The sequence below is a fragment of the Chelonia mydas genome, chromosome 23 (assembly GCF_015237465.2).
Source record: "Chelonia mydas isolate rCheMyd1 chromosome 23, rCheMyd1.pri.v2, whole genome shotgun sequence".
Classification (NCBI taxonomy): Eukaryota; Metazoa; Chordata; order Testudines; family Cheloniidae; genus Chelonia; species Chelonia mydas.
Window position 1 is genome coordinate 18,960,824 of NC_051263.2, and position 11,804 is coordinate 18,972,627.

Consider the following 11,804-nt stretch of genomic DNA (forward strand, 5'->3'; position numbering starts at 1 on the left):
CGCATAGTGAGAGGAAGCACTGACTCTACAAGGATTTTCTGGATAAAGATAAAACCTCTTTTATTTAAATAGATTTTTCTTCCTCTCAATCCTGTACAGAATTGGACTGAATCTCACGCTGGCACCGGGGTCCCCTGCATCGGGGCCCGTTAAGCAGCTTAGATAAGGTACCTCAGTCTCAGCCCAGTAAGCCACACCTTGGGGAGCGTACGAGGGGCTGGAAATGGGGGGGGCTAGAGCCCCCCAAACCTCATCCCCACCTCATGGGCTGGTACTGAGGGGAGCCCAGCTCATGGCAATACACAAGTATTTACACGTACAGAGACACGGCTGATCCTCGAGAGGGACCAGAATCCAAACCTCTAGCGGGGGAGGGGGAAGAACTGGGGGGAGGCAGGGAGGGACTGGGAGACAGGACTCCTGGGTTCTTTCCCCAGTTCTGGGAGGGGAGTTGGGTCTTAGTGGTTGGGGGCTGGGAGCCAGGACTCCTGGGTTCTATCCCCAGGTCTAGACACCTGTAAAACCAGGTCAACTCTGATCTCAGCTGGCCACCGGCCCAGCTGCCTTAGGCTGAAGTGGTCCCCATGGGTGGGTCCCCATCCCGGCAGGGAGATGCCGGGTAAATCCAAGTCTTTCAGCAGCTGCTGTTGCCAGCGGTGCCCCTAGGGGGTGCTGGGTTCTGTGGCTCCTCCTCTGGTTGGAGCTGGGGATCGGGCTGCAGCCAGGGGTGCAGGAGAAGCTGCTCCAGTGTGGGTCGGTCTGCAGGCTCCGGGGACAGGCACCACCGGATCACATCCTGGCAGCCTGGGGGCAGGGGGAAAATGAGAAAGGAGGTTAGAGAGAATCCAGGAGTCCTGGCTCCCAGACCCCTCCCACCAATGCTGTACCCCCACCCAACTAATCATTTTGGACAGGGGGGTGAGTGTGAAAGAATGAAAGGAGATGAATGTGTCGGGGCGCAGTACCCCAGAGGGCCAGCAGGGGGCAGTGCTGGGCATAGGGAGCGCTGGACGTAGGCGGCGCAGGGCCCCGGCGGGGGGCAGCGCTGGGCGTAGGGGGCGCAGGGCCCCGGCGGGGGGCAGCGCTGGGCGTAGGGGGCGCAGGGCCCCGGCGGGGGGCAGCGCTGGGCGTAGGGGGCGCAGGGCCCCGGCGGGGGGCAGCGCTGGGCGTAGGGGGCGCAGGGCCCCGGCGGGGGGCAGCGCTGGGCGTAGGGGGCGCAGGGCCCCGGCGGGGGGCAGCGCTGGGCGTAGGGGGCGCAGGGCCCCGGCGGGGGGGCAGCGCTGGGCGTAGGGGGGCAGGGCCCCGGCGGGGGGCAGCGCTGGGCGTAGGGGGCGCAGGGCCCCGGCGGGGGGCAGCGCTGGGCGTAGGGGGCGCAGGGCCCCGGCGGGGGGCAGCGCTGGGCGTAGGGGGCGCAGGGCCCCGGCGGGGGGCAGCGCTGGGCGTAGGGGGCGCAGGGCCCCGGCGGGGGGCAGCGCTGGGCGTAGGGGGCGCAGGGCCCCGGCGGGGGGCAGCGCTGGGCGTAGGGGGCGCAGGGCCCCGGCGGGGGGCAGCGCTGGGCGTAGGGGGCGCAGGGCCCCGGCGGGGGGCAGCGCTGGGCGTAGGGGGCGCAGGGCCCCGGCGGGGGGCAGCGCTGGGCGTAGGGGGCGCAGGGCCCCGGCGGGGGGCAGCGCTGGGCGTAGGGGGCGCAGGGCCCCGGCGGGGGGCAGCGCTGGGCGTAGGGGGCGCAGGGCCCCGGCGGGGGGCAGCGCTGGGCGTAGGGGGCGCAGGGCCCCGGCGGGGGGCAGCGCTGGGCGTAGGGGGCGCAGGGCCCCGGCGGGGGGCAGCGCTGGGCGTAGGGGGCGCAGGGCCCCGGCGGGGGGCAGCGCTGGGCGTAGGGGGCGCAGGGCCCCGGCGGGGGGCAGCGCTGGGCGTAGGGGGGCAGGGCCCCGGCGGGGGGCAGCGCTGGGCGTAGGGGGCGCAGGGCCCCGGCGGGGGGCAGCGCTGGGCGCAGGGCCCCGGCGGGGGGCAGCGCTGGGCGTAGGGGGCGCAGGGCCCCGGCGGGGGGCAGCGCTGGGCGTAGGGGGCGCAGGGCCCCAGGGCCCCGGCGGGGGGCAGCGCTGGGCGTAGGGGGCGCAGGGCCCCGGCGGGGGCGCTCACCCTCAGACAGGGGCTCCGGGAAGTGGAGCTGCGCGGCCAGGATCTCCTCGTCCCGCTGGAAGGGGACGTCACCGCAGGCCATGTCGTAGAGCAGGATGCCCAGGGACCAGACGGCCGCCGGCAGCACGTGGTACTGCTGCAGGCCGACCCACTCCGGGGGGCTGTACACACGGGTGCCTGGGGCGGGGGGGGCACACAGGTTAGCAGGGCTGCCTCCCGGAGGTGGGGAGAGAACCCAGGCGTCCGGGCTCCCAGCTCCCCCCCAGCTCTAACCCACCAGCCCCCACTCCCCTCCCAGAGCCAGGGAGAGAACCCAGGCGTCCGGGCTCCCACCCCGCCCTGCTCTAACCCACCAGCCCCCAGTCCCTTCCCACAGCCAGGGAGAGAACCCAGGCGTCCGGGCTCCCAGCTCCCCCCCAGCTCTAACCCACCAGCCCCCACTCCTCTCCCAGAGCCAGGGAGAGAACCCAGGTGTCTGGGCTCCCACCCCGCCCTGCTCTAACCCACCAGCCCCCACTCCCCTCCCACAGCCAGGGAGAGAACCCAGGCGTCCGGGCCCCTCACCGTCAAACTCCGTGCAGACCGAGTCCCTCAGGAGGGCTCCGGAGCCGAAGTCGATGAGCTGGAGGCGGCCGGTGTGCAGCTCCACCAGGATGTTCTCGTCCTTGATGTCCCGATGCGCCACCCCCCGGGCGTGGCAGTGACCCACGGCCTCCAGCACCTGGCGGAAGAAGCGCCGGCTCTGCCCCTCGGCCAGGGGCCCCCGCTCCGTCACGTAGTCGAAGAGGTCCTGGCAGGGCTCGGGCCGCTCCAGCACCAGGAGGAACCCCTCGGGGGTCTCGTACCAGTCCAGCAGGCAGATCACGCCCCGATGCCCGCCCCTGGCACACACCCGCTTCATCAGCATCACCTCCTGGGGCACCCGGAGGCCGCTGGGCTGTGGGGAGAGAGAAAGGGGGGAGACTGAGGCTGGGCCTTATGCTGCAGAGCCAAGGAGAGAACCCAGGTGTCCTGGCTCCCAGCCTCCCCCTGCCCTAACCACTAGATCCCATTCCCCTCCCGGGGCCGGGGAGAGAACCCAGGAGTCCTGGCAGTCACGGCCGGGCGCTGGGGGGTGCCGTGCTGCAGGGGGCGGTAGAGGTTGTAGTGATTTCTATGATAAAGCACCTTCAGCCCATAGACCCGCCCCCTTTATTTGGGCCCAATCGGAAAGGAGGAGTCTGGGTTTAATTTGCATAAACCCTTGTCCAAGGATCTAAGCGCCGTTTTGAGGACCCCAATGGGAATTTGCTGAGCTTGTCCCCTCGTTAACCTCCCCAGGCCCACAGTCAGGACAGAGACTCATCGTGAGTCATCAGGTGGAGCTTTCCAAAGGGGAAGCAATTAACCAGCAAGAGCACCCTGAGCTAACGAGTGGAGTCTAGGAATTAGCTCCTAAACTAAATGACCCCCCCACACACATCCAATCATTGCTTCAGGCCCCCTCCCCACAAAACTTACCAGCTTGGACCAGTGGGTCACTTTGTTCTTCCCGACGTGTTTGATGGCGACCTGCAGAGAGAGACAGAGATCAGGCCCCTGCCCCATTCCCCACCCCATTCCCTGAGCCAGCCAGTCCCGCCCTGGGGCCGGAGCCCCCCAGAGGGGACATGCCCCTGCCCCATTCCCTGAGCCAGCCAGGCCCGCCCTGGGGCCGGAGCCCCCCAGAGGGGACACGCCCCTGCCCCATTCCCTGAGCCAGCCAGGCCCGCCCTGGGGCCGGAGCCCCCCAGAGGGGACACGCCCCTGCCCCATTCCCTGAGCCAGCCAGTCCCGCCCTGGGGCCGGAGCCCCCCAGAGGGGACATGCCCCTGCCCCATTCCCCACACCCCTGGGGCCAGCCGGTTTTCTTACCTGCAGTCCATCAGCCAGCCGGTGACCAGCATAGACGGTCCCGAAGCCGCCCTTCCCCAGCAGCCCCCCAAGCTGATACACAGCGTCAAAGGCGTCTTTGTCCTTCCCTGGGGAGGGCAGAATGTTACTCTCGTGGAAAAGAGAACCCAGGTGTCCTGGCTTCTAGCCCCCACTCCCCCCCCAGAGCCGGGTGTCCCCCCGCCCCAGCCCAAGGAATGAAGTGGGAGACAAGGGCAGGGGCAGATCTGCAGAGGGGGAGCCAGGCATGCGTGGCGGGCTGGGGGGAGATGAAGGGCCCCCAGAGAGACCCGGGGAATGATACAGGGGAGAGGAGCCCCCCCAGGACCCGGGGGGGGGGGGGAGCTGTGGAAGACAGAGACAGACACAGGCAGACCAGGTGTGAAAGTGAACGGAGAGGAATGGGGAGGGGAGGGGAGGGGAGGGAAGGGGGCAGTGGGGCAGGAGAGGGGACAGTGGGCAGGGTTTCACCTCTGGGGCAGGGGAAGGGGGGCAGCGGGGCAGGAGGGGACAGTGGGGTGGGGAATGTGGGGCAGGAGGGAGCCACAGGGCAGGAGAAGGGAGGGGTGGGGGCTGTGGGGCAGGAGGGGGCAGTGGGCAGGGTTTCACCTCTGGGGCAGGGGAAGGGGGGCAGCGGGGCAGGAGGGGACAGTGGGGTGGGGAATGTGGGGCAGGAGGGAGCCACAGGGCAGGAGAAGGGAGGGGTGGGGGCTGTGGGGCAGGAGGGGGCAGTGGGCAGGGTTTCACCTCTGGGGCAGGGGAAGGGGGGCAGGGGGAGGGGAGGGGGCCATGGGGCAGGAGGGTGCTGTGGGAAGGGACGGGGAGGGGGCCGTGAGGCAGGAGGGGACAATGGGGTGGGGACTGTGGGGCAGGAGGGGGCCACAGGGCAGGAGAAGGGAGGGGTGGGGGCAGGAGGGGGGGAGGGAAGGGGGCTGTGGGGCAGGAGGGGGCAGTGAGCAGGGTGTCACCTCTGGGGCAGGGGAAGGGGGGGGGCCGTGGGGCAGGAGGCGGCCACAGGGCAGGAGGGGGGGAGGGAAGGGGGCTGTGGGGCAGGGGGGCAGGAGCAGGGGGCCCAGGGGCCGGGGCCGGGTCTCACCTCCGGGGCAGCAGCGCCCCCCCGCGGCCTGGGGCAGCATCGCGCCCCCCGCGCCCCGCAGCCTCGGACCCCGCAGCCGCCCCGAGCGCAGCCCCGGACCGACTCGCGCCACGCCGCGCGGCTCCCTCGCCACCATCGCGCCGCCAGCCAACCAGCGCCGCCTCATTTGCATGGCCCCGCCCGCCGGCCGCCGAAAGGGGCGGGCGCCCAGGTGATTTTCCAGGAATCGGGGCGCGGGGGGGGGGCTGGGGCGGGAGCGGAGCCGTCCCGGTTCCTGGGAGCTCGGCCGCGGCCAAAGCAGCCGCCGCGGCGCCTCGCACGTCCCTCACCCTCAGCGAGGGGCCGGCTGCGCCTCGGGAACCGCTCGGGCAGGGCGCGAACCCAGGCGTCCGGGCTCCCAGCCTTTCCCACAGCCAGGAGGGAACCCAGGCGTCCGGGCTCCCAGGGGACATGTCAGCCCTCCACTCTCACCCTGCAGCCCCCAGCCCCGAGCCCCGCCGGTGCCCCTCACTCCCGACCCGCAGCCCCCTGCCCCCCCCAGCTCGGCCGGTGCCCCTCGCTCTCGACCCGCAGCCCCCTGCCCCCCCCAGCTTGGCCGGTGCCCCTCACTCGCGACCCGCAGCCCCCAGCCCCCCCCAGCTCAGCGGGTGCCCCTCATTCCCAACCCACAGCCCCCCAGCTCAGCCGGTGCCCCTCACTCCCGACCCGCAGCTCCCTGCCGGTGCCCCTCACTCCTGACCTGCAGCCCCCCAGCTTGGCCGGTGCCCTCTGTCACGGAGTGTGGGGGAGTCCAGGCCCTGCCCCCCTCTTCCTGGGATTCACTGAGACTCTCAGCCAGCCAGTAAAACAGAAGGTTTATTGGACAACAGGAACACAGTCCAAAACAGAGCTTGTGGGGACACCCAGGACCCCTCAGTCAAGTCCTTCTGGGGGAGCAGGGAGCTTAGACCCCAGCCCTGGGGTTCCCTGCGTTCCTCCACCCAGCCCCAAACCGAAACCAACCCCCCCAGCCGGCTCCCTCCTGCAGCCTCCGTCCACATTCCTGGGCAGAGGTGTCACCTCCCCCTCCCCCTCCTGGCTCAGGTGACAGGCTCTCAGGTCTCCCCTCCCCAGGGCACATTCCCAGGTCAACACTCCCCCCTCCCTGCTGCGTCACATCCTCACATCTCCCCCCCTTCGAGACTGAACGGAGCGACCCGTGAGCTGGGGAAGTTCGGGGCCCCCTCTCCGGGACAGCGCGTCCGCTATCCGGTTGGCACTTCCCTTCACGTGGACCACGTCCATGTCGTAATCCTGCAGGAGCAGGCTCCATCTCAGGAGTTTGGCGTTGGCTCCTTTCATCGGGTGCAGCCAGGTCAGGGGAGAGTGGTCGGTGTAGACGGTGAAGTGTCGCCCGAAGAGATAGGGCTCTAGTTTCTTGAGGGCCCACACCATGGCCAGGCACTCCTTCTCAATGGCCGCGTAGTGTTGCTCCCGGGGTAGCAACTTCTTGCTCAGGTACACGATGGGGTGTCTCTCCCCATTTTCATCCTCCTGCATTAACACCGCCCCCAGTCCCGTGTCGGAGGCGTCGGTGAACACCACAAAGGGCTTGTCAAAGTCTGGGTTTGCCAGAACTGGGCCACTGACCAGAGCCTCCTTCAGCGCCCGGAAAGCCTCCTGGCACTGCTCGGTCCAGACCACCTTGTCTGGCTTCCCCTTCTTGCATAGCTCAGTGATGGGGGTGGCTATGGCGCTAAAGTGGGGCACAAATCTTCGGTAGTATCCTGCCATCCCAATAAAGGCTTGGACCTGCTTTTTGGTGTGGGGAGCGGGCCAGTCTCTGATCACCTCCACCTTGGCCGGTTCCGGCTTTAGGCGGCCGCTCCCCACCCGATGGCCCAGGTAAGATGCTTCAGCCATCCCCACCTTGCACTTCTCCGCTTTGACAGTCAGCCCAGCCCCCTGGAGTCGGTCCAGCACTTGTCTAACCTGGGACACGTGGTCCTCCCAGGTCTGGCTAAAGACACAGATGTCGTCAATATACGCCACGGCAAAACTCTCCATCCCCCTCAGGAGCTGGTCCACCAGGCGCTGGAAGGTGGCCGGCGCTCCCTTGAGGCCGAAAGGCAGGGTCAGGAACTCATAGAGCCCCAGAGGGGTGATAAAGGCCGATTTCAGCCGGGCATCTGCATCCAACGGCACTTGCCAGTAGCCCTTTGTAAGGTCCATGGTGGTAAGGTATCGAGCTCCTCCCAGCTTGTCTAGGAGCTCGTCAGGCGTGGGCATGGGGTAGGCATCAGATACAGTGATGGCATTGAGCTTCCGATAGTCCACACAGAATCGGACCGACCCATCCTTTTTGGGGACCAGCACCACCGGCGAGGCCCAAGGGCTGGCCGATGGCTGGATCACTCCCAAAGCCAGCATGTCCCGGACCTCTCTTTCCAGGTCCTGAGCAGTTTTCCCGGTGACTCAGAAAGGGGAGCATCTTATCGGTGGGTGCGACCCCGTCTGCACCCGGTGGACAGTCAGATTAGTGCGTCCAGGCTGGTTGGAAAACAGCTGTCGGTACGGATGCAGCACCCCCCTGACCTCAGCTTGCTGGGCAGGGGTGAGCTGATCCGAGAGGGGGATTGTTTCCAGGGGGGAACCAGCTCTGGTCCCAGGGAATAGATCTACTAAAGGGTCATCTCCCTGCTCCTCCCACTGTCCACACACGGCCAACACCACATTCCCCCTGGCATAATATGGCTTCATCATATTCACATGGTTCACCCGGCGGTGGTGGGCCCGGTTTGACAGCTCCACCCCATAGTTTACCTCATTGAGCTGCTTGACGACCTTGAATGGGCCCTCCCAGGCGGCCTGTAGTTTGTTCTTTCTCACGGGGATGAGAACCATCACCTGGTCCCTGGTGGCGTAGGCCCGGGCCCGCGCCGTTCGGTCATACCAGACCTTCTGCTTCCTCTGGGCTCTGGCCAGATTCTCCCTGGCCAGGCCCATGAGTTCGGCCAGCCTCTCTCGAAAGGTCAGGACATACTCCACCACTGACTCTCCATCGGGAGTGGCCTTCCCCTCCCACTCGTCTCTCATCAGGTCCAGGGGGCCCCTCACCCTCCTTCCATATAACAGTTCGAAAGGCGAAAATCCGGTAGACTCCTGGGGCACCTCCCTGTACGCGAACAGCAGGTGAGGTAAGGACTTGTCCCAATCCTGCGGGTTCTGGTTCATAAAGGTTTTCAGCATCATCTTTAGCGTCCCGTTAAACCTCTCTGTGACAAAGTGGGACTGTTCTTAATGTTTCCTGTGAATAGTGTGGGGGTGCCTCAGTTTCCCCTATGAAGTTCTTAAGTATCTAGGGGGTGGGATAAGGGTGTATGATCACTGCAGAGCCCTAGAGGGCAGGTGTGTGCAGGGGTCTGGACACAGACAATGGCCGACACCCTGTTTCCTGGCAACTGATGGCCTGGGCCCTTCCCCCTGCCAGGTGAGAGCTAAAGGGTTGGAGAACAAAGGAATCCGGTGACCTCCTGGCCCGGGAAAGGGACAAAGCCCAGAGCAAGGGGGGCTGGAGAGAGTTTCAGTTTGGGGCTGGCCGGGACATGGAGTGAAGGGCAGGAGTGAAGGGCAGACGTGGTGTCTGGCTCACGGCCCCCCAGAATGGACCCGGCTGAGGGGTCCTGTTCTCTGCACCTACAAGCTCTGTGTTAGACCCTGTCCCTGTCGTCTAATAAACCTTCTGTTTTACTGGCTGGCTGAGAGTCACGTCTGACTGCGGAGTTGGGGGGCAGGGCCCTCTGGCCCCCCCAGGAGCCTGCCTGGGCGGACTCGCTGGGGGAAGCGCACGGAGGGGCAGAGGAAGCTGGAGGCTCCGGGGTCAGACCCAGGAAGGTGGAGCCGGGGGAGCTGTGTGTCCTGCAGACAGGCTGCTCACAGAAAGGCGACTGCCCCAGAGTCCTGACTGGCTTCATGGGGAGCAGATCCAGAGCATCGCCCAGGGACTCCGTGACACTCTCCACCAGCCCATTGGACTGGGGGTGATACGCTGAGGCCCAGTCGTGCCGGACCCCACATTTCTCCCACAAGCACCGGAGCAGGGCCGACATGAAGTTGGAGCCTTGGTCTGTCAAGACTTCCCTGGGGAACCCCACTCGGCTGAAAATGGTCAGGAGCGGATCTGCCACGGTGTCTGCTTCAATGGAAGCTAAGGGCACTGCCTCGGGGTAGCGGGTGGCAAAATCTACCACCACCAGAATGTATTTCTTCCCCGACCGGGTCGTCTTGCTGAGAGGCCCCACGATGTCCATGGCCACCTTCTGGAAAGGCTCCTCTATGATGGGCAAAGGTCTCAAAGCCGCTTTCCCCTTGTCCCGGGCCTTCCCCACCCTCTGACAGGGGTCACAGGATCGGCAATACTGCCGGACCGTGGTAAAGACCCCGGGCCAGTAAAAGTTCTGTAGCAACCTCTGCCGGGTGCGCCGGATTCCCTGGTGCCCTGCGAGGGGGATGTCATGGGCCAGGGACAGGAGCTTGCGGCGATACTTCTGGGGGACCACCAGCTGCCTCCTGATCCCACAGGACTCCCCTTTCCCTGGGGGAGCCCATTCTTGGTACAGGAACCCCTTCTCCCACAGGAACCTCTCCTGGCAGCCTCTCCTCATGGTCCGTCCCTCACTGAGGTCGGCCAGGTCCCTGAGCTTCCGCAAGGAGGGATCTTTCCTCAACTCGGCCTGGAACTCAGCGGTTGGGGAAGGGATGGGGCCCGGTTCCCCCTCAGTGGTCAGGTCTGAGGCCTCCGCCTCTCTGAGCCGTGCCCCTCGGCGCTCCCTCCCCACCAGGGTAGGGTCCTGCGCCTCCGGTGTGGTACCCTCCCCAGGGTCAGGTCGCAGTGCCCCTTGCCGGCTCTGGCTACGGGTCACAACCAGGGCAGTCTGGGGGTTGGTTGGCCAGTCCTCTAGGTCTCCCCCCATCAAAACTTCAGTGGGCAAATGGTGGTGCACGCCCACATCCTTGGGGCCCTCCTTGGCCCCCCATTTCAGGTGTACCCTTGCCACGGGCACCTTGAATGGGGTCCCGCCCACCCCCGTCAGGGTCAGGTAGGTGTTGGGCACCACCCGATCTGGGGCCACCACCTCGGGCCGGGCCAGCGTCACCTCCGCGCCCGTATCCCAGTATCCATTGACCTTCCTCCCATCCACCTCCAGGGGAACAAGGCACTCTCTCCGGAGGGACAGCCCCGCACCCACCCTGTAAACTGAGCACCCTGAGTCCGGAGCATCCGGCCCTCTGGCGGGGCTGGCCGGGGGTACTCTTCCCTCCTGAGCAGGTGGTAAACTGGTAGCCCCCCTTGCCTGGGCCGTCTGCCCCTCATCCAGCTGGGTCCCTACCCAGTTAACCCTGGGTAGGTTGGGTCTGCTCAGTTTGTCCCTGAGCCCGGGGCACTGGGCCCGTACGTGGCCTCTCTGGCCACAGTGATAGCAGCTCAGGTCACGTTGGTCCCCTCGAGCGGGTCGGAGGGGCCCGACACCAGGCGTTCCCCTTGGGAGGGGGTTCTCCCTATTTCCCCGCTGGGAGGCCCCATGGTGACTCTCTCTCTGCATCGTGGGGGGCCTGTTCTTTTGGGACTGCTCCCGGCTACCCCCTGACCGACTGTTCACAAACTCGTCGGCCAGCTGCCCTGCGTGCTGGGGGTTCGCGAGCTTTTTGTCCACCAGCCACAGCCTCAGGTCGGAAGGGCACTGTTCATACAGGTGCTCCAGTACGATTAGGTCAAGCAGGTCCTCTTTAGCTTGGGCCCCCGCTGTCCACTTGCGGGCATATCCCTGCATCCGGTTGACCAGTTGTAGGTAGGTGACCTCAGGCGTTTTACGCTGACCCCGGAACCTTCTCCGGTACATCTCGGGGGTCAGCCCAAACTCACGGAGCAGGGCCTGTTTGAACAGTTCATAGTCCCCTGCCTCCGCCCCTGTCATCCGGCTGTACACCTCTACGGCTTTGGGGTCCAGTAAGGGGGTGAGAAACTGGAGCCTGTCTGCAGGGTCAACGCTGTGCATCTCGCAGGCCTTCTCAAAGGCCGTCAGGAAGCTATCGATGTCCTCCCCCTCCTTCCGCTGGGCCAGGAAGCACTTGTCAAACCTCCTCGCAGTCTTGGGTCCCCCCTCACTCACCGCAGCCGGGGCCCCACTGCTCCTCAGCCTGGCCAGCTCCAGTTCATGCTGTCTTTGTTTCTCCTTCTCCTGACGCTCCCTCTCCTTCTCCTGACGTTCCCGCTCCTTCTCCTCCTGCTCATGTTGACGTTGTTTCTCCTCATGTTGACGTTGTTTTTCATGATCCTCCAGCTCCCTCATTTTCCTCTCCCTCTCCCATTCCAGCCGCATCCGCTCCAGGGATGGGGAGCTCCGCCGGGAGGATCCCCTGCTGGCTGCCGGGGTCAGGGTGCCCCCCCCAGGCCTAGGTAGGGAGGGTCTCGGGATGTCCTCGGCAGCAGTCTGACCCCTCCCAGCCCGGTCAGGCCCAGGGCCCACGCTGCGTCCCCCGGGCGGCTTCCCTCCGGGACAGGGATCGGGTCATCCAAGCGATCCCTCTCCTCCAACTGGGCAATCAGCTGTTCCTTGGTGAACCTCCCGATGCGCAGCCCCCTCTGCCTGCACAGCTCCACCAGGTCGCTCTTAAGGCGTTT

General features: G+C 66.4%; 1 protein-coding gene across 1 annotated transcript; it reads right to left on the minus strand.

Moving 5' to 3' along the window:
* Positions 1-34: 34 nt before the first annotated feature.
* On the minus strand, positions 35-5,303 carry PIM2 (Pim-2 proto-oncogene, serine/threonine kinase). The gene is made up of 6 exons (XM_037888635.2): positions 5,144-5,303; positions 4,030-4,136; positions 3,637-3,687; positions 2,701-3,073; positions 2,137-2,313; positions 35-804 (listed from the first exon to the last, which is right to left on the minus strand). The coding sequence occupies exons 1-6, from the start codon at positions 5,277-5,279 to the stop codon at positions 635-637; spliced, it is 1,014 nt and encodes a 337-aa protein (XP_037744563.2). The 5' UTR covers positions 5,280-5,303; the 3' UTR covers positions 35-634.
* Positions 5,304-11,804: the final 6,501 nt, after the last annotated feature.

Coding starts and splice junctions, on each gene's coding strand:
- PIM2 (XM_037888635.2), bottom strand. CDS start 5,279: ATGGTGGCGAGGGAGCCGCGCGGCGTGGCGCGAGTCGGTCCGGGGCTG. Junction 4,137..5,143: donor GGGGCGCTGCTGCCCCGGAG/GTGAGACCCGGC, acceptor TGCCCTCCCCAG/GGAAGGACAAAGACGCCTTT. Junction 805..2,136: donor CCCGGAGCCCCTGTCTGAGG/GTGAGCGCCCCC, acceptor CCCTGCCCCCAG/GCTGCCAGGATGTGATCCGG.